This window comes from Prionailurus bengalensis, chromosome A2 (assembly GCF_016509475.1).
Source record: "Prionailurus bengalensis isolate Pbe53 chromosome A2, Fcat_Pben_1.1_paternal_pri, whole genome shotgun sequence".
Taxonomy (NCBI): domain Eukaryota; kingdom Metazoa; phylum Chordata; class Mammalia; order Carnivora; family Felidae; genus Prionailurus; species Prionailurus bengalensis.
The window spans coordinates 8539757-8566113 of NC_057348.1; the positions used below are offsets into that span (position 1 = coordinate 8539757).

Here is a 26357-nt window from a genome sequence, read left to right on the forward strand (position 1 = left end):
CACCGCCGCGCGCACCGTCCCCGCCGCCACCGCCGCCGCCGCCGCCGCCGCCGCCTCCCGGTTCTGGGCTGCCCGGGCTGGGCGGGGCCGGGGCCGGAGGCGGGGCCCTTCCGGGTGTGCCGGGCGGCTCCGTGCTGCCCCTGCCGGCCGGAGGGGCGCCGGGGCCCCAGGCCGCCCCCGCGCCCTGGGGGCTGAGTTGGGGAAACTGAGGCTCTCAAGGGCGCAGGGAGGGAGAGACGCCGGGACCGAGGCCGGGGGTGTCGGACCCCGGGGGACGCTCTTTCTGCCCTCGGACTAATCACCAGGCTAATCCCTAATAAGTATGATTTCGAGCATTTATTGAGCACAGCCCTGCAAGTCACAGGTGCAGGAGGAACTATGGTTTCCCCATTTTACAGATGGGCAAACTGAGGCACGGAGGTGTTCAGACGCTCGCCCAGGCCGGAGTGATCGCAGGGGTCTCCGAGGCCACTATGGGATGTGCCCTAGTCCAGGGCGAGGGAAGCAGAGAGGTCCAGGGGGGCTCTGAGGGGCCGGGCGATGTGACTGGCGCCCGAGTGAGCCAACCCAGGAGGCTGGCCCGGCCCGGCTGCTTCTACTGGAAGGAGGATGTGGGGATGTCTTGGTTTACTTGTGGTCTCAAATCTCTCCCCAGAGGTCCCTCTCCCAGCCCCAGTGCAGCAGTCTTAGAGAATTCTCCAGCCCCCGCTCATCCTCCGGATGTGCCAACCCCTCGCTCGCCACCACGCCCCCGAGCCTTTGCACTGGCAGGTTCTTCCTCCTGATGGCCTTTCCAGCCCTGATCAGAAAATGTCCCAGGCGAATTGGGGGCTGAATAATACGAGAGCACGACTCTACCTTAGGGCTTTTACGTGTGCTGCCCCTCTTCCCGTGTATGGGTGTCAGCACTATCCTCCCTCTTACATACGAGGAAACTGAGGCCCAGGGAAGCAGAGGGACTTGCCCTAACTAGGCAAGTGGACCGCTGTCAGATCCTGAGCCCAGAGGAGGGAGGCTTGGATCGTGGGGGAACCCTCATACCCTGCCACTCAGCCCCAAGCTCAAGGGGGCACAGCTGGGCTGCTCCCAGCCTGGCGTGTGACATGTGTGTCTGTCGGCAACCCACGCGCGCTTGCCTGAGTGGTCCGGCCACTTTGACCTGGGAGCTGCCGGGTGTAACCCCGCCCAGCACTCTCTGCCACGCCCCACCCCGTGTCACCCTCACCCCAACCATCAGCCTCCTGGGCTAAAGTCCCTGCCTCGCCTTTGGGCTTCTGGGAGCCAGGCTGGGCAAGAAACATGGAGACGAGCAAAGATTGGTGGATTTCTCCCCCTTTCCAGCCCCGGCCCCCTCATACCTGGTCTCCTGGCTCCTGCCCTCACCCCTCGAAGTCAGGTCTCCCTTCAGGGTCCAGAAGGAGCCTGGGAACACCAGAGTCAGATCGGGTCCCTCCTCCGCTTAGAATTGTCAAAGTCCTTCCCAAGGCCCAGGAGAGGCCGTGCGTGCGTGACCCGCCCTTGTCACCTCCCCCACTACAGCTGCCCACCCCCTCAACGCCCTCTGAACACTAGAGCACAGCTCCAACTTTGCACATGCCGTTCCCCTTCCCGCATAGGGGTGCCATCACCACCCCACTCTTACAGATGAGAAAACTGAGGCCCAGAGCAGCAGGGCGACTTGCCCAGTTTCACCTGGTGAGTCAGCGTCAGATCTGTGATTCCAGATTTGTCACCCAGGGAGCCCGCCCCGGGGAAATGTTTGTTTCTAAATAACCGACAGAGTCCCGGCCCGGGCCAGGCTGTGGGACCCAGGGTAAATCTCTCAACCTCTCTGAACCTCCATTTCCTCATCTGCCCCATGAGGGCTTGCGGCCAGCACAGCATGAGGCATAGACATCGGGAGCTCAGAGCTCCAGGCCCTTGGGGGAGCTGATGCCACACGGGAGCCGGTGGGGACTATGAACCCAGCGATTCGAAGCCCCGTCTGGGTCAAGAGGCTGCTTCAAAGACCCTTCCAAGTAAAGGCCATGCCCCAGCTAGCTGCCCCCCTGGAGGCTGCTGCCCCACTGGTGCCTACCAGACCTGATTGGCGGGGCAGTTCCTCTCCAGGGTATGCCAGGCCTGACTCAGCCAGGCGGGGCTAGGGTGACCCAGGCAGCTGCTCAAACAGAGGCCAAGCTTGATGGGGACTTTGGCCTCCTCTGGCTGCAGTGAGCAACAGTCTGTAGGATATGGGGGGAAGCACCTGTGTACCTGGGAGGAGGGACAGCACGGGTCCAGGTGGGAGACGGCTGGGCTGCGGACAGGTGGTCGAACCTCCGTGCCAGTGAGGGAGCGGAGCTGAAGATCATCTCTCTTCACGCCGATGCCCCCTGCTGTTCCCACCACCTAGAATGCTGTTCCCACCACCTAGAATGCTGTTCCACTCACTCCTTGTCCGCTTGACCCCTTCTTCATCCCTTCAGTCTCAGCTTGGACATCTCTGCCTCCTACAGCTGCTTGTGCATCCCCAATCACACCGGGTCTAAGTGGCCGGCCATTCGTCTCCAAGAGGTCCCCACCCCCGGGCACATCGCTGGCACGATGTGAATATCTCTTTTAGCCTCTTTCTCCTCCATTCCCCTGACGTGCTGCTCAGTGTTCGTTCCAGGACGTCACTGTTTGAGTCCGTGTAGCATTATAGTGTTCTCGCCTCTCTTTCTGTGTGGGGTGGGAGGCCGCTGCCTGCACACCTCGGCACAGGCCGTACCCCCTTCCGGAACACTGTTTCCCCTACTCTGCACCTGAGCGAACTCCTAACTTCCATTCATTCTTAGATCTCATGGTTCTTGGAAGCCTTCCTTGGCCACCTCCCTTCCCTGCCCAAGCTGGCTCAGGGGTTCCTCTGGGACCTCCTGCCTCCAGCCCCTGGGGTTCCCCCTCACAGCCCCCCGATCACCCTCGGTTGTAACGGCCTGATTCCATGATGGCCGCCTCTCCCACTCATAAGTCAGCTTCATGAGGACAAGGATTTTTCTCTGCTTTATTCATTGCTGTGTCCCCAACGCCTAGCATGGGGCTGTGCATAGAGTAGGTGTCCAATAAGAGAATGAATGAGGCAGAGTGGTGCAGGGGTCCAGTGGCCAGAGGACCCTGATGCCCCTCTGTCCCCTAGTGTCTACCGTTTCCACCATCAGTGTGGTGGGAGAAGCCAGCCTGATGGCGGGGGTCAGGGGGAGGATCAATGTCTCAGCTGTCCAACCTGGGTGAGGGGCGCTGGGGGCAGGTAGAAGAAAGCTGAAGTGGGCACCCACTGCCCCCTGGTGCCCATGACAGGAATAGCAGGATCCGCCAGCTCAGGACATTTGCCCTGCCCATCTACTGCCCGCAGGCAGGGCAAGCTCTTTCCACAAGGAAAGGGAATTGGGGATCGTAAGCAGGTAAGGCCGGGTGCCGGGAGCGGGATGCAAGGGACATCCGTTCAACAGGCATCTCCTCAGCTCCTGCTGTGTGCAGGCTCCAACTCACCCTTGGTGGTGGTCGGGGGGCGTGGGGGGTGTCATCACCCCAGGTCATCGATCTGCAGGTGCAGGAAACCGAGGCCGAGAGGAGCAACCACCCAACTCAAAGCACACTTCTGAGTTGTAAAACTTGAACTCGGGTCTGTCATGTTGAGGGAAACCTCTCCCCTCATTCTTTTTTTATTTTATTTTTTTTTAACATTTATTTATTTTTGAGACAGAGAGAGAGCATGAACAGGGGAGGGTCAGAGAAAGAGGGAGACACAGAATCGGAAACAGGCTCCAGGCTCTGAGCTGTCAGCACAGAGCTCGACGCGGGGCTCGAACCCACGGACCGCGAGATCGTGACCTGGGCCGAAGTCGGACGCTTCACCGACTGAGCCACCCAGGCGCCCCTCTCCCCTTGTTCTTCAGATGCATTTTGGCAACCTGGTGAATCAACCTGATGAATGAATGAATGAATGAATGAATGAATAGGTACCCTGAGGTAGGTGGTGGACTCAGAGTAGGAGTGGCCACAGGAGGGACTTGGAATCCAAAGAGACCTGAATTCCAGGCCCCAGCTTAGCCACAGCCGGGCTGGGTGACCTGGGGCCTCTCTGGCCATCAGTTTCCTCATCTGTGAAATGGGATGTTACCCCCAGAGCTGACCCTATCGGGCTGTGATGGGGACCCCTGAAGTGTTGTCGGGAGAGCACAGACCCTGGGAGATCCTGCCCTTGTCAGATTGTTTTTCCTGCTGCTTCCGGAGCTGGGGAAGGAAGCTGGGAGCCGACTCAGGCGCTCCAGGCCTGCCTTTGGGAGTTATAGTCACAAAGACAAAGGCTGGGCCCAGAGAGGCCAGAGGGGCAGGGCACCGTCTTCCTGTTTTTCTTTGAACAGATGGCCCAGCCGCCGGATGCTGGTCGTCTGGATGCTTGTCCATCATCCCTGGAAATCATTCCTGTCCCTCTCAGTGACACTCTGCCAAGTTAGCTCCCTTTCTGTGTGCCCTTCCTGCACCCCAACCTTCAGGGGGTTTCCGCCAGGGTCCCCAGGCACCCAAGGGGTTTGCAAATAGAATTCAGGCGCTTATGAACTGGGAGGGAAAAACTCGCATCACGTGTGCTCCCCGGCTTCTAACGATAACGTTCGTGAGAGCTGCCCCCCACCCCCCTGCCGCCTTGCTATTCGAGGTGTTAAGAAAGGCCCAGATTCCATCACAATTAAAACAGATTTTGATACCCATATCCCAATGTCATGGGTTTGTAATGGGTTTCCTTCTCCATCCTAGCTGTTTGATTTATGAACTTACACACATCCCCTTGTAAGGGCCCGGGACACAAAAAGGTACCCCTGCAAATAAGGGAAATTTTTCAGCAGGTCCTTTCCCTGCTCAAAGCCTGCTCTGGCTCCCCATTGCCCCAGAAAGGAGCCACGGTCCTCCCTGTGGCCTACAGACCCCCACAGCTGCTCCCTACAGCGTGCCCCTCCCCTTTCTCACCTCCTTCCTTCCTTCCTTCATTTACTCCGGCAGCATTTACTGAGCGCCTGCTGTATGCCAGGCACAGGGGACTTCTGGAAGGAGGTGATGTCAATGCTGGTGTCGGCCAGGCCGAGTTAGGGAGGGAGGGAATTCCAGGCCGAGGGACCAGCAAGGCAAAGACAGAGAAATAGAAGGTCACCTGGGTAGAGGGCACGGGGGGGGGGGGGGGGAGTAGGGGGTGGGTTTTCAAGGCCTCCCAGTGGGAGCCCCGGGCATAGCCCTTCAGGTAGTGGGGAGCCATGGAGGGGCGCAGAGCACTTTCTGGAACTGGTTTGTTCCAGAAAGATCCAATTCTCATGTCCATCACTGGCACAGGTGTCTTTAGGTCAATGTCAAAGGGAGGACAAATCGGCCACACGTTTCGAAGTTACAAACCTGCCAACGCTTGGATTCGGCTAGCACGTCATTTCTAGCAATCCAGTCTTTACATAGAAAATGATGAAGACAGGAGCGCCCAGGTGGCTCAGTCGGTTAAGCGTCCAACTCTTGGTATCAGTGCAGGTTATGACCTCGCTGTGGTGAGATCGAGCCCCGCATCTGGCTCGTGTGCTGAGTGCGGAGACTTCTTGGGATTCTCTCTCTCCCTCTCTCTGCCCCCCCCCACTCTCTCTCAAAAAAAATAAACATTAAACAATATACTTAAAATTTTTAAAAATAAAAGAAAGCAGTCATGTGAAGAAAAAGAGCTTAGACACTCAGATGCTCGGGTTCAAATCCTACACTTTGTCTCTCAATGTCAGCCATAAAAGCCTTTTTTTTAATTTTTATTTTTTAATTTTTAATGAGTATTTATTTCTGAGGGAGAGAGAGACAGAGTGCAAGTGGGGGAGGGGCAGAGAGAGAGGGAGACAGAATCCTCAGCAGGCTCCAGGCTCCGAGCTGTCAGCACAGAGCCCGACGCGGGGCTCGAACCCACGGACTGCGAGATCATGACCTGAGCCAAAGTCAGACGCTTAACCGATTGAGCCACCCAGGTGCCCCAAAGTCTTTTTTTTTATGCTTATTAGAACAACTAAACTAAAAATAACGATACCAAAGGCTGACGAGGATGCAGAGAAAGTGGACGTCTCAGACGCTGCTCGTGGCCATGCAAAATGGTACAGCCATTCTGGAAAAGTTTCTTGGTTCTTAGAACACGAAACACGCAGCCACCCATCTGACCCAACCATCCCACGGCCACAGTTTTAAAAATGAAAAGTTATGTTCACATAAAAACCTGCGTATAATTGGTTTTTTAAAAAAAATTTTAATGTTTATTTATTTTTGGAGGAGAGAGAGAGACAGAACACGAGTGGGGGAGGGGCAGAGAGAGAGGGAGACACAGAATCCGAAGCAGGCTCCAGGCTCTGAGCTGTCAGCACAGAGCCCGACGCGGGGCTCGAACTCCTAAGCTGTGAGATCGTGACCTGAGCTGAAGTTGCACGCTTACTGACTGGGCCACCCGGGTGCCCCTATTATTTGTAAAAGCTTTATTCATAATCACCAATAGCTGGAAACAACCCAACTGTCCTTCAATGGGTGATGTGAAACCTACTAGCTTCCATGCGTACAATGGAATATTCTTCAGTAACAGAAAGGAACAAACTATTGATACAGGCCACAAAGCTTTATGCTCAAATGCTTTATGCTGCAGTGAAAGAGGCCAGACTCAAAAGGCTACATATCGTATGATTCCATTTATAGAACATTCTCAGAAAGACAGAACTCTAGTGTGGGAGCCCAGATCGCAGATCGCGGTGTTGGGCTGGGGCTGGGGCTGGGCTGGGGTGAGGGGCTGACACTAAGGGACAGAGGGAGGGGGCTTGGGGCGGGGGGTTGGGGAGTATTGGAGCCCACCAGCGGGTGAGCCGATGATGACCACCCAGGAATCAGGGCCATGGTGGGGACACCCAGGCACTGTGGGAGCCCTGAGGCCATGTTCGACCCAGCCGGAGGGTGTCTGGGGGGAGCGGGCCTCTACGCTGGGGCTTAAAGCTGTGCTGGAGGCAGGCAGGTGAACAGCCTTCCGGGCAGTGGGAAAAGCATAAGCAGAGGCCCAGAGGAGAGGCATTCAGGAAACTGAGGCACTTATTCGAAGGGAGTACAGAAGGTGTTTTTTGCTTGTGTTTTATTTTGATTCACCCACTTTTGACATGGAAACTAGAAGCCCGGCAGCGGATGGCAGGGTGGACCTCGCTACTCCCCCCCACCCCTCCCTGCTACCCCCCCCACCCCTCCCCGCTACCCCCCCCCACCCCTCCCCGGCAGCTCCAGGCCAGTCCTACCTTGTGCTGTGAACCTAGGCTGGCTCCATTCTCTCACCGGTCCCATTTCACAGATGAGGAAAGCGAGACGTAGAGAAGTAGTCCTTTATCACCCGACGTGACCTTGAGGACAACTTGGGCACGAGATGTGGCCAACATCCAGACACCTTCGTCGGAGAGTTTTCTCAGGAGGCTGCACAGAACAGGAGAGAAATGTCTAAGAATGAACGCCCCCTGGGAATAGCCCTCAGCCGATGGGGGTGGTGGACGAGAACCCCAGCTCCGTCACCTGCAGGAGGGGAAGACTAAAGTACGCGTCCTATGCCATCTCCTGGGGATCCCTGGCGGGACTGAGGCCCTAGTTGCCTGTGACCCTAGACCTGCCCCCCCTTACTGACTGCCTTCCCTTCTCTGTCTCACTTCCTTTTACAGACTGAATTATGTCGCCCCAAATTCCTACACTGAAGCGTATCCCCCAGCAACTCAGAATGGGACTGTATTTGGAGATAGGGTCCTTCAAGAGGTAATTAAGTTAAGGGGCGCCTGGATGGCTCAGTCGGTGAAGCGTCCGACTTCGGCTCCGGTCATGATCTCGCGGTTCACGAGTTCGAGCCCCGCGTCGGGCTCTGTGCTGACAGCTCAGTCGTCTGGAACCTTCTTCAGAGTCTGTGTCTCCCTGTCTCTCTCTCTGCCCCTCCCCCACTCATACTCCGTGTCTCTCTCGCTCTCTCAAAAATAAATAAAAAACTGAAAACGTCATTAAGTGAAAACAAGGTCTCCTTAAGACAGAACCATCCCAGGGGCCAGAAGATGGCAGTGGGGGTCTAGGGTCTCGGGCAACTGGGATTAACGGGCCAGGGCCAGCCATGCCGAGAGGGGCCAGGGTCCCCTGCAGGTGGGTGGGAGCCAGACCTCAGAGCTACAGAAGGCACAGTGTGTGCCTCAAAAACCCATGAGGAGAAGCTTCTGATGTGGGAAGGACCACAGGAACCTCCTTTGCGGTTTCAGGCCACAAAGTAAGGTCGTGGCACGTTGCTTCACCGCCACAAAGGAAATGGTTACTAGTTCAGGGCTGGGCTGAGCTACAGGCTCTAGGCGCCTTGGGAAACCTCCTCCCTCGTTGATCTTTCAGATATATTCCCCGACGAACAGCTGACCTCAGCCGCCTCCCCCCACCCCCCCCCCCCCAGGCTCAGAAGCAAAAACCATTATCTTTTAAAAATACATATTGAGCGGCGCCTGGGTGGCTCAGTCAGTTAAGCGGCCGACTCTTGGTTTCGGCCCCGGTTGTGATCTCCCAGTTTGTGAGTTCGAGCCCCGCGTCGGGCTCTGTGCTGACAGCTCGGAGCCTGGAGCCTGCTTCAGATTCTGGGTCTCCCTCTCTCTCTGCCCCTCCCCCGCTCATGCTCTGTGTCTCTCTGTCTCTCAAAAATAAACAAACTGTTTCTATAAGCTTCTAGGTACTTCATATCGGTGCAACCATAGCACAGCCTACTTTTGTGACGGCAAGTGGCCAGACTAGGCTTTGTTTTGCCTAGAGAAGCCGGCTGCTACATCTGGCCCCATTAAACACCTAGAAGGCGTCAGGTGATGCCTGGACGATCCTGGGGTGTTAGAAGGGCCGAGGATGAAGGCTCAGAGCCTACCCCTGGCAGACTCCAGAAGCCAGGCCTGAGAGGAGGAGACCGCAGTGCGGAGATAAGGCCAGACTTCCAAATGGGACGACCGCAGGGGCAGAGTCCCCTTTGGCTCATGGAAGCGTGAGCACTTCCTGGCCCAAGGAAGGAGGGCTCAAGCTGGGGACCACAATACCGGACCGGGCTGCCGTGTCAGGTAGCCAGATCGCTGCTGGCCCATGTTCTCAGAAAGAAGCCAGCTCCGGTATTGTAATCATCTGTTTACACACCTGGGTCCCTCTAGTGTCTGAGTTCGTGAAGGCAGGGACGGCGCCTGGTTTGTTTTGGTACAACGGTTGGCATACACCAGGCGCTCAATGGATGCTCGCGTTCCAAAAGTAGGATGAATTAGCGAATGGGCAGTTGCCACCGATCGCAGAGAAGGCCTGACTTTGGACTCAGAAGACAGCCCTCGGATCTCAGCAGCGTGGGCCTGGAACACGAGGCTTCCCCCCACGGTCCCTCTGGATTGTCAAGCAAAATGCAGGGGCTCCAAGAAACGGACACGCCAACTCTTTCAGATCTGTTAAGAGAGAACAACAGAAAACAGTCCGCGTGCAGCCTGCGGAGGAAATTCCGGGGCTGGGTGGGACTGTTTTCCCTGACCCCTGAGATCACGGCTGAGTCTGGGGCCAGGCCGGTTTTTGTCTCTGCAAATTCTCTCTCACCCCCGTGGTCACAGAGGAGGTCGCGGTTTCAAGGAGATGTCCCCGGAGACGGCGAGAGAACTCGTCCAAGAATGCAGAGGTCCTGCTCCCAGACAGCACCTGTCGTTGCAGCCTGGACCCGTGTCCTTCAGCCCCTCCCGGGGTCCCCTTTTACGATCGCAACTTCCCTTCGTTCTCTTAAAAAACATCTTTCCCCCCGCGTGCCTAAGGAAGACCTGCTCCTTACGGACCACTGGAGGACATTTCCAGAGAAAAACCGACATAAGAACAAAGAAAGTCGTTCAAAAGCTCACCGACGCTGGTGATTTTGTGGCTTTCATTCTGGTCGTTTTTCTCGACAGAACGGGTATCTGCTCGCCTTTGTCAAAAGTTGGGATTGTTCTGAATGCACAGCTTTGGAATCCGCTGTGTCCTCCCTGCAGTGCTGCTGAGATGGATAGTTTTTCCACACCATTGAACCTCCGAGGCTCTGATGGATTCCATATTTTAACACAGGAAAGACTGTATGTCTGTCCTCAGGGGCAAAAGGCAGGACGGGCGCCCTGAAACCACCAAAACATCTATGTGGCGACTGCGACCCTGGGGGGCGCGTGGGTGGCTCAGTCGGTGGAGGGTCCGACTTCAGTTCAGGTCATGATCTCGCGGTTCATGGGTTCCAGCCCCGCGTCGGGCTCTGTGCTGACAGCTCGGAGCCTGGAGCCTGTTTCGGATTCTGCGTCTGCCTCTCTCTCTGCCCCACGCCTGCTCACGTTCTCAAAAATAAACCAACATTAAGAAAAAAATTAAAAATAAAAAAGACTGCAACCCTGGGGTCAAATTCTGACTTTCACCACTTTCTATCTGTGACATGGGCCAGATGTTTTAATTTTCATGCCTCAGTTTATCCATCTGTAAATTGGGGATTTATTATTTCATTTCTTTCAAAACAACCCTGCCCCCCCCCACCAGTGAATACAGAGATTTCCATGTTCTTTCTTTTTTTTAATGTTTATTTATTTCTGAGAGAGAGACACAAAGTACGAGCAGGAGACGGTCAGAGAGAGAGAGGGAGACAGCATCGGAAGCAGGCTCCAGGCTCTGAGCTGTCAGCACAGAGGCCAACGTAGGGCTCGAACCCACAAACCGTGAGATCCATGACCTGAGCCGAAGTCGGACACTTAACCGACTGAACCACCCAGGCGCCCGTCTATTTCCTCTTTTAAAAAAAGACTTTAAAAATAAATATTAAATAGTGCAAATGTGGAGAAAAAAAAAAAAGATGCCACTACCAGAGTTTTCTTCTTTTTAATTAATAGAATTTATTTATTTTTAAAAATTTTTTTCAATGTTTATTTATTTTGGGACAGAGAGAGACAGAGCATGAACGGGGGAGGGGCAGAGAGAGAGGGAGACACAGAATCGGAAACAGGCTCCAGGCTCTGAGCCATCAGCCCAGAGCCCGACGCGGGGCTCGAACTCACAGACCGCGAGATCGTGACCTGGCTGAAGTCGGACGCTTAACCGACTGCGCCACCCAGGCGCCCCTATTTTTTTAATTTTAGGCTTGCAGAAACATTGGATGTAAAATGCAGAGGGTTACCATCTATGTCCTCTCCCCGCCAAGTGGCTTGTCCCATTATCAGCATCTTGCATCAGTGGGATCAACTTGTTACAAGCGATGGACGGATATTGAAGGTGAAATGATGTCTCTCTGGATGGGCCCTGAGCCGATGGGCCCGGTGTCCTTCGAGGAAGAAGATGAAGTGACAGATACTCCCGGAGGGAAGACCATGTGAAGACGCCTGGAGAAGATGCCCATGTGCAAGCCAGGGAGAAAGACCTCAAGAGAAACTCTTTCCCTTTCTGTCTGTCCTGCACTCCAGACTTTTTTTTTATTGGATAGTCGTTTCTGATTTGTTACCTGCACCCCCCAATGATGGTTACTAAAGCAACGGAAGCCATAAGATGCCCCCTTGTTGGGGCGCCTGGGTGGCTCAGCCGATTAAGTGGCTGACCTCAGCTCAGGTCGTGATCTCACGGTTTGTGAGTTCAAGCCCCACATGGGGCTTTCTGCTCTCAGCTCAGAGCCCGCTTTGGATCCTCTGTCTCCCTCTCTCTCGGCCCCTCACTTCCGATCTCTTTCTCTCTCTCTCTCTCTCTCAAAAACAAACATTAAAAAAAAAAAAAAAGGAGACAAAGCAGGAGGGAAATGAACTATGACTATCTTAACACACCCTAAGCTCTGTGATTAAGCAAAATTGGAGTAACTCTGCTATTTCTACAGTAATAGTTAAACGTCTTCCTAGTGGCTCTGCAGCTCCCCTTCAAGAGCAGCTTTTCAGTGTTTTCTAGAACCTCTGAACTATTACTGACAGATTGCACTAATTTCCTGTATGATTTTCTTTTTTCTTTTTTGCCTTTTTGTTTTTGTTTTTGCCAAATGTCTGACCTTTGTAATTCGCCGGATGCCTGCACAATTCTGTCTCTTCGCGTCAGTTCAGTTGGTGTGGGTTAGGGGGGCTTGGAGGGTGCGTCACGGACACGCGCCATTTCCTCCCACTGGCGGACAGAGCGGTGGCTCTGGGGGGCCGCGACCGGCTGGGAGACTAGCGTGGGGGACCCGTGTAGGGCCGCGCTTCCGCTGACGACCGCCAGGGGGCGCGAGAGGCCGAGACCGGAGCCTGGTCCTTGCAGGGACGCCGGGGCGGGGCGGGGATTTGGGGGGGGGGCGGGGACTGCCTCTGGGGCGGGGCTTCGGAGGAGGTACCTCACCCGCCAGGCCTAGGGTCCCACTTTTCCTCCAGCCACCCCCACCCCCCCCCCGGCATGCTCTCCTTCGGCCTCCACTCTGCCTCCCGTCCTCCCTGCCCTTACTGTGTTCCATTTTCCTGCCCTCTGCGCCACCCCTCTCCCTTCCTCCTTTGCGCCAACACTTTCCTGCCCACTTTTGCCCACATTTTCACGCCCTTATGCGCATCCCGGCATTTCCCCATGCTCCCTCGCATCTCCATTTTTCTCGCCCTCCTTTGCGTCCCCGCTTTCGGGCCCTCAGCCCCTGGCTCTTAGGCTCCTTATTTCAAATGACCTTTTAGAGAAAGTCATGGAAGGACACACTCCTAGCCGTGAATGTGGCCTGTCGTCCAGGGAGGAGGCAGTGACTCCTACATGAACATCTTTAGTTCCACATATTCCAAAGAGCAGACAGTTTGACAAACATTTGTTATTTAAATGTAAAGTATTTTCTCCCTTTGAGCTGAGCCCTTTGTAGGGGCGGGGGCGGTCACAGAAGATTCTGAAAGTCCTGAGCCCTCCAAGGACCTGCTCACACACACCCTCCAACCCAGGGCTGGATAAAGAGGGCACATGAGTGGAGTAGCACGGACCTGGGGGGGGGGGGGGGGCAGGGAGACAACGTGGGCTAAGGGCTGCAGGAGTTGGGGGGGAGCCCTCAATGCCAAGTGCGTAATTTTTGCTCTGAAATGCCTGCTGTGGGTCTGTCATCGTCGAGAAAGGCCCAGTGATCAATGGCACAGGGCTCGAGGCAACCTGCTTCACCTGCTATGGCTGAGCAGCCTTCCGAGGGAGAAAGGACAGGTTTGGGCCGAAATGCGGGAGTGGGGCCGGAGTTGGCAGGGCGGAGGGGTGTCAGAGGTTGCCACGTTCATGTCCCTCTTGGAGCTTCAAAGCCCAGCCTCGACTGACCTTGCTTCCTGTGTGGCTTTGGGCAGTTACCTTGGCCTCTGAGCCCCGTGAGACGAATGAGTTCAGTGAGCTGATGTGTAGGCAGAGGCTTAGGGGACCCGATGGCTTGTAACGAGATGCCGCTTCATGGAGCTTCATTCACTCATTCATTTATTCCACATCAGTTTCTTGAGCACCTACTGTGTACCAGGCTTTGGGAACGCAACCGTGACTAGGACAGCCCAGGACCCCACCCACTTGGAGCCCCCAGCGTAGCGGGGTTATTAACCATAAGAGTGGTCAGTGCTGAGCACTATACCTACGGGGCCCAGGTGGCACCTAGGGGGTACCAGGGCAGCACATCGTGCCTTCTCTCCACCCCTGGTGGAGAACGAGGAGCCCGCAGGGGCATTTCGGGGCATCTGCTTCCCTGGCCCTGGGAGCCTTTGCTCCAGCATCCAGTTGTGATGTGATAAAAGCTTATGAAGGAGGAGAGGTAACTGCTGGGGCCCCCTCCCTGGCAGACGATCAGGCTGCCAGGAGAGCGGGGGGCACAGCAAACCAGCCTGGGTGCCCCCGACCCCGGCCCTATACCATCTGGGGAAACCGTAGCCCAGGGGTTTAGGAGAGATGCTGACTTCAACCTCCGGAGCACCCCAGTCTGGCTGACACGGCTGAAATGCACACTCCCTACTCTTCCTGGAAGAGACTGTTATCTTTCTTCAATGGCTTCACGGCGGTAAGTATGTCACCACCCAGACCCTGGGGCTTTGCCGCCCTTCCTCCATAGCTGTCTCCCTCAAAGACAGAAATAAGTTGATCCAAATTTCACCGGCATCCGGATCGGTGGTCTCCGGGGAAGCAGGAGGGATGTAGGGCAGACGGACGAGGAGCAGGACAGGTTGCGAACGGGTGTAGGCTCCATGGACCCAGAGTTGGTGAAATCAAGCACAGAAGAGTGTGATGGGGGAGGGGGGCCGGGTTGGCCGTGGAGGAGGTCGGCTCTAAGTCAAATCTTGCGGAAAATTAAGTTGTTTGGGAAGGGCAAAAGGGAGGGGGTATTTGCCCGGTCCTTTACATTTTTCGAAAAAGGCTTTTTTTTTTTCTTACTATGAAAGTGACCCAGAATGTACCTCATTAAAGAAGCAATTGTTTTGGTAGCAGAATCGCACTAAGGAAAGACTGCCAGGAAAAAAAGAAGGGTATTAAAGACCACTCTTCATCTTGTTACCTGTGATGTAACATTTTCACGGGAATTAAATGAGACAAGTACATTTCTTTCCTTTTTTTTTTAAAGTACATTTCTTTTTTAAAGCAGGCTCCACGTGCGGCGCCTGGGTGGCTCAGTCGGTTAAGCATCCAACGCTTGATTTCAGCTTGGGTCATGATCTCACGGTTCATGGGATCAAGCTCCTCATGGAGCCCCGCAGGGGGCTCTGCACTCACCGCCCGGGGGCTGCTTGGGCCTCTTTCTCTCCCTCTCTCTCTGCCTCTCCCCCACTCGTGAGCACATACTCTCAAGATACAGAAGCATTTAAAAAAATTTTTTTTTCTTACATTTATTTATGTTTGAGAGACAGAGAGAGACAGAGCACAAGTGGGGGAGGGGCAGAGAGAGAAGGAGACACAGAATCCGAAGCAGGCTCCAGGCTCTGGGCCGTCAGCACAGAGCCTGACTCGGGGCTCGAACTCACAAGCCGAGAGATCATGACCTGAGCGGAAGTCGGATGCTTAACTGAGCCACCCAGGCACCCCTTTTATTTTTTATTTTTAAATGTTTATTTTTGAGACAGAGAGAGACAGAGCATGAACGGGGGACGGGCAGAGAGAGGGAGACACAGACTCTGAAACGGGCTCCAGGCTCTGAGCTGTCAGCACAGAGCCCGATGCGGGGCTCGAACTTACAGACCGTGAGATCATGACCTGAGCCGAAGTCGGCCGCTTAACGACTGAGCCACCCAGGCGCCCCCAAACCTTTAACATTTTAAACATGAACTTCGAAGGGTCCTCCCGCACACACGCACACACGCACACACACACACACACACACGTCTGTTGCCTGGCAACCATATATGAGCCAATCTCTCCACATCCTCGCTAACTCTGGGTACACGGGTGTTATCATTTTTTAATGTTTTTGCTGACTTTATCCGCCTTTGCTCTTCTCCCCTCCTCTGGGAGAGCTCCATGTGTATACAACTGACAGACTGTTTTTCCCTGTCTGACTCCTGTCCCAAAGATATCTGGTGTGATCCTCACTGGCCGGGGCATCTATGGCAGCTTCAGAGGGGCTGTCCTGGCGAGGGTCCTCGCGCTGTCCTCCGCATACCTCCTTCACGTTGGCTCCCTGTGCCCGGCAATGAGCTGCCTCACGGGGCCGCTTGGCTTTGCCCGGTGGTCTGGAGCAACCAAAGGAGGCAGAGACACTCTCTTGTTTGTAAGTCGGATCTGCACACAGACCCAAAGTACCCTCCCGTGTGAATCCTTCCTCGCACGCATCACAGCCCCCTGACAGCAGGCATCCCCTACTCTTCAGCGTTTGTGGTCTCATACGACGGCATCAGAATGCATCCGTGTTCTTCCTTTATGTTGTATCTCGGTCGGGACTCGTCTCCCACCCAAGGCCATAAATTACAGTCTCCCGGGTCTTCTTCCCATAATTTTAAATCTTGCTTTCTCACTTTTAGCTCTTTGGCTTTTGTAGGTTTTATTATCGGAGCGTGGTGTGAGGTAGGGGTCAGTCCTCTCCCGCCTGCGCTAATTTCCATTTTTCTTGGGTCTTTTCTGGGCACGCTGGTCTGTGTCATCAGCCCGTGTGTACGTTCCCACTCACGCAACACTGTGGCCACTGTCGTGTGTGTCCAAGTTCACGAGGTACAAGAGTGTTGAGCACGATCGTGCAGACGGCGTGTTGCAGATTGTACGTGTCTTGCCCCATCCGGCCTTGGCTAACCCCCCAAAGTCTGGCCCCCAGTCTCCCCACTCCCATTTCCCTTAGAATCGTGTCTGAGTGGATTATCCCACCCTAGGTAAAATTTGTCTCCAGCATTTTTTGTTTGTTTGTTTTCCTTCCTCCACTGTGTTGCTGCAAAACTCTGGTTATTTCAGGGTGGGGGGTTTCAGGGAGACCCTCAATACGGTCATCTCCCAGAGCGTAAACCACCTCCACGATTAAAAGCACCCCGCCCCCACTCCCCTCCTCCCTGAAGCTCTCTCATCTTGATTCTTCAGTTACTCCCTTCAGCAAATAGTTATTTATTGGACAGGTCCCGTGCCTGAAATATTTCATTTCCTTTTCAATCTGATGCAGACGCTATTTGCTAGTTTATTTATAGTTTAACTTGGAGGAATCCGAGTGCTCTCTCTCACACGCCACGTCCAACCCATCAGCAAATCCGATTGACCTTACCCTTAGTACCTGTCCCTCCAAAGCCTCTGAGAAGTCAAAAAAAGCAAACTCAAGGGGGCGCCTGGGTGGCTCAGTCGGTTGAGCATTGGACTCTTGCTTTCGGTTCAGGCCGTGATCCCAAAGTCGTGGAATAGAGCCCAGTGTTGGGCTGTGCGCTGAGCACGGGGCCTGCTTAGGATTCTCTCTCTCTCTCCCTCGGTTCTCTCCCCCGCTGTCTCTGTCTTCTTAAAAAAAGAAAAAAGAAAAATTAAATTAAAAAAAAGCAAAGCAAAGCAAAGCAAAATCATTTTGATGGTGTGGGGAGCCACAGAGGATTCTGAGAAGAGGTAGGAGCCCTGACTCAGGGACTCACGGGCGCCCTCTGGTGGCCCTTGGGGGAATGGTGTGGGGAGACCGCTCTGGAGGGACTGTGCTGGTCCAGGTGGGAGACAGTGGGGGCTGGGAGGCATGAGGCTGCGGAGGGGGGGAGAAGCGGGCAGATTAGGGGTAGGTTCTGAAAATGGAACCTATCAAGGACATACAGACGCCTGGATATCAGTACTCTGGCCACCTCGGTCACCGAGAGGCGGGGACATGGTAATAACATTAATCCTCGCTATCTGTCCCATGAGCCGCTAGTCTAGGGTTCCACAACTGCTAAGCCCTGCATCCGTGTTTGTCCTTGTGGGTCCCTGGATGTGTACCCGCTGCTGTGCCTTCCTGCCTTTCCTAGCTAGATAAGGCCAGCCACGGGCCGGTCTGGCAACTCCAAGCCTGGATGTGCAAACAGATTTTAAAAATCATGATCATAATAGGCAAAGATGGGAATAGATGAAAGGGGGGCCAGGAGCTGACCTTCCTTTGCCCCCGTCTGACCCCCAGAAGCTCTGCAGAACCCACTGACGCCCCTGGAGCTGGTCCAACCCCCACATTGTACAAATGGGGAAACTGAGGCCCGGGCTGAGCAGCAGTTTCTCCTTGAGGGGTAACTTGGAGACATCTCCTCTGTTTGCTGCCTTTCACATTGTTTTCCCCTGGGCTGGTGAATTTTGTCTGAAACATAAGCCAGCAGACCTAAGTCCCCCCCCCCACCACCCTGTAGCCACTAACCTGTCCCCCCGTGTCTTCCCTACAGTCCCCTTTACCTCTTCCCCCATTTGCAAAGGTTTTCAGCCCGTTTCTCCTCCCCTCCTCTTGCCTCTGTTCTGTCCTTCCAACCCTCCCTCCTGCTTCCTCCATGGGCACACAGCCTTTATTGACCTGGAGGTCCCTCATAGGTCTTCCTGATGCCCAGAAAGTTCTGGGCATGACATGGAGGTCCAGCTAGTGGCTCCCAAGAAAACCTCGGTGCCAACATCCTGGCCAAATGCAGGAAAATGACACACAGAGGAAATAACCCCCACACCCCACCCAGGCTGAGTTCTTTCAAACTGAAGAGGCTACGTGGCCTGGAAATGAGGGGAAGAAGGACAGGTCCCTCCCCTGCAGGGACAAGGTTGCACAGGCTCCCAGCCCCCTCCCTCCCTTCCCTCCGCGTCTTCCAATGTTTCCCGTTCGTGGTTATCATTCTCATCGCTGAAATCACAGTGGTCCTCGCCTTCTTCCCCATTGTAAGCACAATGTTGCCTCTCCCACGGCACATTACAAATCAGTCGAATCAGTAGAGGCACTGCCCCTCCCTCCCCCACTCAGTGATACCTGGCCCACGGGTCCCTGGGATGGGGTACCGGGTCTCCACAAATGGGGTGAGGAGCCAGAAACCTCCGCTGTCCCCTCAAAGCCCTCAAGAGACTGGCCGAGTTAATTTCACCATCTCTGCTTCTCTCCTGCATTTGGTGGTAAGGTATCAGAAAGGAATGGGGGAAGAAAATAAGACAAAAAATAAATTTAAAAAAAAGGTAATGGGAAAAGCGGTAAAATTTGTTGGGGTTTTGAAACGTGTTAGAAACAGAGGGCTATTTAGCAGAATCCGTCAAGATGATGAGGCATGGATGCTTTGACCCAACTGTCCCATCTCTAGGAATTATCCAAGGATTTGCTTGCTCAGGTGCAGAAGGACATATAGCTCAGGGCGTGCAAAAGACTGCCACGGGCCTCGTAAGCCTCGGGAGGTGGGTGGCTAATTTATAATAACGCATACAAGGAAGTCCAATGCAGGGGGAAAGAAGGAAGCAGGAGGCTCCCCATGCACGAGGTGGTGCCTTCTCCGGGACAAGACGCTCTCCTCCATTGCATCAACCCCTCCAGAGGCAGACCCTGAGACGAGGTTCTGCAGGTTCATGGTTTATTAGAGAGGTGGTCCCAAGAAGCACCTGTAGGGGACAGGGGAAGTGAGGCAGGAAGGGGACGCAGCCCTTAAAGGGTGACGCTGCAGGGCTGCCGGGCTCATCGAATGTGTGCCCCCACAGGGGACAATGTTGACGTACCTCCCATCGGGATTGCCTGAGGGCCGCCCCCAGGGCACCTGTGGGCTGAGAGGCCACAGAGAGCCAGCCCTGGGTTGCTGGCCGCGTGCGCAGAAATGACAAATGCCATGGGGATGTGAGCAGGGCACCGAGAGCAATTTCTACTCTTGTTGAGAGCAGCCAGATGCCTAGGGCGCCTGGGTGGCTGGGTCGGTTAAGCAGCTGACTTCAGCTCAGGTCAGGATGTCACGGTTCGTGAGTTCGAGCCCTGCGTCAGGCTCTCCGCTGTCTGCTCGGAGCCCGCTTTGGATTCTGTGTCTCCTGCTCTCTGTGCCCCTCCCCTCTCTGTCTCTCAAAAACAAAGAAACATTAACAAAAAAAAAAAGTTTAAAAAATAATAAAAAGAACAACCAGATGCCGACCAGTGAGAATAGTTACAAAGCAGGGAGAGGAATGATGAGAATATGCTTTGCTTTGACACACATTGAATACCTCTTTTGGGACACAGGAAACAGTAACAGTCACCCGCGGCCGGGTGGGAGGCACTTGTTGGCTGGGAGAAAAAGGTGGGAGGGAGACTTTTTCGCCGCGTCGCCTTCTGGGCTTGGTGGATATTGTGCCACGTGACTGCTCCACCTCGTCCAAAAAGCCTGTTTTATTTAGACCCTTATTTAAAAAAAAAAAAAAAAATAGAAAATTACATTCGCCCCTTTTGTGCGGAGACCGATTCCGCGGCTAAAGATGATCGCGGAGGCTTTAATGGAGTTACAGCCAAATCGGGGGTGTAGCAGGCCTGTGGGCGATTCAGAAGAGCGGACGATTCAGGTTTGTGATGGGTACAACCAGATGCACGAGCTCAAGACCCACGCTCTTCTCTGGATGGCAGCCAGGATTTATCCTCCTTCAGTGCAGACCCAGAGCTCAGGCGGGGCATGGGCTGTGAAGGGGACAGAAGGGGGCAGAAGGGACACCCCCGCCTCGCCGCTCTGTCCCCGAGAAACCTCACCGAGCGGGGCACCTTGCGCTGCCGTGTGTCCGTCACTTCCCTGTTTCGTCTCTGAGGTTCAAGAAGTGGCCTTGGAGCACGTCTTCGCGACCCTGAGGAAGAATCTGTAATTACAGTGAGCCGGGCGACTGTTCCGCGGAATGGAACTTGGTCACGGGGACGGTGAGGCTCACACCTTGTGTGTGTTATTGTGGCAAAAGACACGCCACATGAAGTTACCCGTCTCAACCGTTAGAAAAATTTAAAAAAAAATTTTTTTTAATGTTTATTCATTTTTTTGAGAGACAGAGCGCAAGCGGGGGAGGGGCGGAGAGAGAGGGAGACTCAGAATCCGAGGCAGGCTCCAGGCTCCGAGCTGCCAGCACAGAGCCAGCCCGACGCGGGGCTCGAACTCGCGAACCGCGAGATCGGGACCTGAGCCGAAGTCGGACGCTCAGCGTCTTGGTGTTTAGGGAACCGGACCGGCTGGCCTGTGGTGTCTAAGCTCTTGGGGCGGGTGGGTTAGCAGCGTCCCTGAAGCCAGGAAGGGTTTGGAAGAAGAGAGCATTCCCTGTCTCTAGAAGTGTGTCACATCCGGGGCTTGGGCCCGGAAACTGCTGTGGGGCCACGTTCAGGCTTGGGAGGGGGCCCCACCGTGGGTAGGCGGCCTGCCCCATCCCAGTTTTGGCTCCCGAGGCTCGAGACGGGAGAGAACGTCTCTTATACATTCGTACGGCCCTTGCCCTGATATTTATTGAGCACCTACTGCGTGCTGGGCACTGTTCAGGGCTCTGGGGACACAGCAGGGCACAGAGCAAAATCCTTGCCCGGTGTTCCTGGCGCTTAAGTGGGGACACGGACGAGAAATCAGTAAGTGAGCGTGGGTGTCCGAGGTGATACGTGCCGTGAAGAAGAACAAGGCAGGGAAAGGGCAGAGAGAGTAAGGGTCTGGTAGTCAAAGGTGCTGTGTGTCATCCATTGTCATCACACAGTGGGATGCCGTGTCCTGGCCCCTTTGCGGGGGTCCTGCCATGCGTTCCGGCCAATGAGCCGTGGCCGGAAGTCTTGTGGGTCGCTTCTGGGCCAAATTATTTAATTGCCAGTGCAGGTCCCCCCCCCCCCCCCCCCCCCCGAGAGCTCTCTTTCCTCCTGCCACGACCGTAGGACATCTGGACGGTGGCTGCTTCCCCAGCCTGAGTTCCTGAGTCATTCTGATAAAGCAGAGCCCCCCTGCCAAGCCGTGAGGGGCGTGTAGCATGCGTGGGAAGTGAACTGTGGAGATTGAGGGGCCATCTGTTACGCAGCATCACCTGACCCCGCCTGGCTGATACAGGGGCTGTGGCTAACTTGGAAAGAGGGTACAGGGCAGGCCTTCCCCGGGCGGGACGTTTGAATAGAGAGCTGAATGAAAAGTGAGTGAGAGACCCGAGCAGGTATTTGAGGGCATAGCGTTCCAGAAAGAGGGAACAGCCTGTATAAAGGCCCCGGGGCTGGAGGTGGCTAAGTGCGTTTGAGGAACCGTGAGGGGACCAGCGTGGCTGGCGCTGAGTGAGTAAGAGGGAGAGTGGAGGGAGATGAGGGCCTGGGGGTGACTGGGCAGGTCGCGCAGGGGCTCGCGGGCCATGGTGAGGAGTTCAGCTTTTACCGCCCAGTAAGATGACTAGGCACCGAGGGCGCCTGGGTGACTCAGTCATTCCGCATCTTGACTTTGGCTCAGGCCAGGATCGCACGGTTCACGAGTTGGAGTCCCACACTGGGTGAGCTCGTACCCCGCTTCTCTCTCTCTCTCTGGTCCTCGCTCACTTGCACCCTCTCGCTCTCAAAAAAAAAAAAAAAAAAAAAAAAAAAGATGAACACCCAGGGAGGGTTCTGAGCCTTGAACGGCTAGAGGGAGGGAGGCATTTAGCACGAGAGCCCCCGGCATAGGCCTATGTTGCCGACTCTAGACCGTAGCCATGGTGACCATGCTTTCTATTGTGTTCATTATTTCCAGAGTTGAAAGGGCACCTTCAAGTGCCTATCCTCCTCTCTGCAGCTAAAGTGCTGTGGGGCAAGGAACTACACAGGCTTTTCTGGGTCTTCCTTTGAAATGACTGCTGGTCCCTCGGACCCCAGGGGCTGCAGCCCACAAGGGTGACACCATCCACCAGGGGGTCACTCAAGATTTTGTTGGACGGCACCTAGATAGACCTCCTCACCGCCCCCCCCAACACACACACCCCTGCCCAGGGCTGGTGACTTTTATAAAAATTGTCTATTTGCAGGAAGCCCAGCAAAAAAGGTCAAGGGAGGAAGAACGTAACTGGAGCTGGGTGTTCAGCTCATTCTGACCCCACAGCCTTGGTGGGGGAGGTCAAGGTTACCACGCCCATTTCACAGACGGGGCAACCGAGGCTTGGGGGAAGGGACGGCTCAAGGTCACGTGGCCTTGGCAGAGCTGGGTTGGAAGCTGGGTTCGGGGCTACACTGCCTGCCTTACAGAGGGGCTGAAATACAGCGATAACGAGGAACAGAGATCACTGTAGGATGGTGACAGCGGCCACAGGACCAGGCACTCAGTTTGTGAGTTCAGTCCCCATCACATACCTTGAGGTGGGGACTGCTTTGCTCCCATTTTACAGATGAGGAGACCGAGGCACAGAAAGGTTCCGAACAGCGAATCGGCACCTTGACAGTGTTATCGCTGTGTTTTTCACCTGTGTTCGCCACTCAAATGTTGGCTCGGCCGAGGCAGGGGTTACGGCTTGTTTCGTACATTGCTGGGCTCCCAGTGCTTGGCTCCCAGCAGGCACTCAATAAATGCCTATTAAGTGAAGGGGGCCGGCCAAGAGCAAGGTCAAGGCAGCTCAGGCTTCCGGAAGCAAGAACTGCCAGGGGCCTAGAGAGCGGAGCTTCTTTGTGACTGTCCCCTCGCCTGCAGGTGGCTGTTCCGCCCACACACCGGGGCTTCCGCTCGTTGGCTCTATGACCGAGGTCAGGACCCCAGCCTCCCTCTCATTTGTAAGTTTGCGCAGGCCCATTGTTGAGTCGCTCGTGATGGGGAGGCCATCCGAGGCTTCGCACCATGTCCTACCCAACTGCAAGCCATGAACTGATTCTGGGAAGTGACTGTCACCAACGCCAGGGAGGTCCTGCCCAAGGGAAGGGTCCCAGGGAGGCAGTGGTGGAAAGGGGATGACTTCTCCGTCATCTTCTTCTTTGAGGTGCTCTCCCTCTCTCTCTGCCCCTCCCCTGCTCGCGTGTACATACACACACTCTCTCAAAATAAATAAACTTTAAAAAGGAAGAAAATCCTTTGAAAAATAAACAATAAAAGCTTAAAAGAAACGAGGCATGCAAAGAAACAAGAAAGTGGGGAGAGAGAGACAGAGACAGACAGACAGACGGCGTGAGTGGGGGAGGGGCAGAGAGAGAGTGAGGGAGACACAGAATCCGGAGCAGGCTCCAGGCTCTGGGCTGTCAGTGCAGAGCCCGACGTGGGGGCTTGAGCCCGAGAACCCCTGATCTGTATTTTTTAAATAGGCATTTTTTTCATTGTACAAACTTATATTGCATCTATGTTTACAAACGATACCACACCCTCTTCCCCCAAAGAGGTCACGATACTCAGGATCCCAGCAGGGAACAGAATCGAGCCCCGAGGTGGTCCTTTTAAGAAATTTTCAAGGGCGGGGCACCTGGGTGGCTCAGTCAGTGAAGAGACCAACTTCGGCTCAGGTCATGATCTCACCGTTCATGAGTTCAAGCCCCGCATCAGGCTCTCGGCTGTCAGCACAGAGCCCGCTTCGGATCCTCTGTCTCCCTCTTTCTCTGCTCCTCCCCAACTCATGCTCCATTTCTCTGTCTCTCAAAAATAAACATTTAAAAAAGAAAAAAAGGAGTTTTCAGGGGCTTCCTTGCTGAGGTGCGGGCAGGGTTAAGAAAACAAGGGATGAGGGGCGCCTGGGTGGAGCAGTCGGTGAAGCATCCAACTTCAGCCAGGTCACGATCTCGCGGTCCGTGAGTTCACGATCTCGCGAGATCTCGAGTGATCTCGCGGGAGTTCAAGCCCCGCGTCAGGCTCTGGGCTGATGGCTCAGAGCCTGGAGCCTGTTTCCGATTCTGTGTCTCCCTCTCTCTCTGCCCCTCCCCCGTTCATGCTCTGTCTCTCTCTGTCCCAAAAATAAATAAACGTTGAAAAAAAAAATTAGAAAAAAAAAAAAAAAAAACGAGGGATGAGGCACCGAGAGGCTAGCAACATGGGGAGCTTTTTACTTCTAAGTCTGAAGGGGTAGCAGAAGAGGGGCCATCCGACCTACGGCTGCAGTCTTGGAGGGCTCAGGGTGGGCAGAAGAAAGGAGGGAGTGGGGAAGAAATACTCCAACTTTTCCTCCAGCCTCGCCCATCTCCTGAAGGTGTTTCCTATTGGCCAAAGCTAACAGGAAGTGGAAGGGCGGGAGGTTCTGGGAAATGTAGTTTGCACGACCCAGGGCAGAGCGGAAGAGAGTGAAGATAGGTGGGAAACAAGGGGAAAACGGCCAACGCTCATGATGAAAGGCCTCCACTTTCTGCTTCTAAGACTGATTGTGTAAACCGAGCAAAGTCGCTCCAGCCTGACCATGAGGGGCCTTCAGCTCTTTGTCAAACCCCGCCCTTTACTTTTCTGGAAGAAGATGCTTCCCTTCTCAGTGTCTCCAATTTGATTTGGGTTCCAGAGGCCCCTCAACTTGGTTCAATATCTCTTTCTTTTTTTTTTTTTTTAAGTTTATTTATTTATTTTGAGTGTGTGTGTGTGTGTGAGAGAGAGAGAGAGAGAGCGCGCGAGCGAGCAGGGGAGGGGCAAAGAGAGAGAGAGAATCCCAAGCCAGTGCAGAGCCCGACTCGGGGCTCGAACTCACGGACTGCGAGATCGTGACCTGAGCCGAAGTCAGATGCCTAACCGACTGAGCCACCCAGGCGCCCCATGAGAACTTTTGAGATGTGCTGTCTTAGTAACTTTCAAATATGAATTAGGGTATTATTAATTACAGCCCGCATGCTGTACGTTACATCCCCAGGACTTACACATTTGGTTTCTTTGAATCGGATCCAAATAACGTGCACACATCATGTCTTCTTGTCATGTCTCCTAAATCCCTTTTACTCAAATTAGAGCGTGCGTTAAAATCCTCTGAATATTCTGTTCAAGCCCAGAGGCCGGCGGCCCCACCTCCAGGGCTTCTGACTCCAGATCCGGAGTGGGACCCAGGGCTCTGATTTCCAAACAGGTTCCCGGCCGGTACTCCAGAACATGCACAGAAAACCGCTGTTCCGGGTTCTTCCTCCTCGTCTCCAGTCCCACCAGCGTTCGATTTGTGGCAGAAAGAGCGGGGAATACTGGGGAATGCCATGCCTTCTGGATTGACTCCTCAGTGCTGTTGTGGTCCCTTTATCTTCTTCCTCCCTCCCCCATATTTCCTGTAAGTCACTTGTTGCCAGCCCTGGCTGTCCCTTAGAACCTCCTGGAAGCTTTCACAAAATACCCAAGCCTGCACCCCCTCTCCACCTTCTGGTTTGATTGGATTGGGCGGGGGGCCTGGGACTCGGATTGAATTGGATTGGATTGGGCTGGGGACTCTTACATTTACCAGACGATTCTGAGGGGGTGGCTACGGTCATTGCGGAGAATCGATAAGCGAAGGGCTTCATCCAATGACCTCAGCCACCTGGACCAGTTCTGTCACTGGGGATTCCAAAATGGCGGTTTCTCTCATCTTTCCATCCTTCCTTTGGGGGGATTTGGAGAAAGACAATATGAGTACGTGTGGTATTTGTTATTGCTGCAATCACTTCCCACTTCCGGAAAGGAGGCTCCCGCTTTCCTCTGGAGCCCCAGCCCACCTCTCCGATTTCCATCCCTAAGCCTGTCGGGCAAGTGGTCTCAGTCAGCCAATCAGAATGTTCCAGCTTTCTGTCCCATGTTCTGGTTCAGGCAAGGGACCCAAGCTGGTCAAGGATGCTCGGCTTGGGGACTTTGGATACGGTGCCCAGCTCCCATGAAGCTCACCTCGCCTCGTGAGGGCAAGGCTGCAGAGCAAAGGCACTGGGAGCGGCCGAGAATCCTGGGACGGTATGCAAGTCCCTGGACCCAGCTCACTCTTGAGCCCTGCAGTTCATACATTCACTCAACAAACATCGTGGCGTGCTTGCTGTTAAGTCACAAATGAACCGTTTTTACTCACAACACTTCTGGCACTGCGTGTGTGTGTGTGTGTGTGTGCGCGCGCGCGCACGTGTAGGGGTTTCACAGCCAACAATTCTCTCCAGGGACCAACTGGGTGTCCTAGAG

General features: G+C 54.6%; 1 protein-coding gene across 1 annotated transcript; it reads left to right on the plus strand.

The window, feature by feature from the left end:
• Positions 1–13754: 13754 nt before the first annotated feature.
• Positions 13755–22187, plus strand: TSPAN16 (tetraspanin 16). Its single transcript, XM_043585910.1, is given in 8 exon segments — positions 13755–13768; positions 13933–14011; positions 15512–15737; positions 17543–17645; positions 18165–18270; positions 20128–20177; positions 20179–20233; positions 22086–22187. Coding segments are annotated over 8 exon segments (735 nt in total).
• Positions 22188–26357: the final 4170 nt, after the last annotated feature.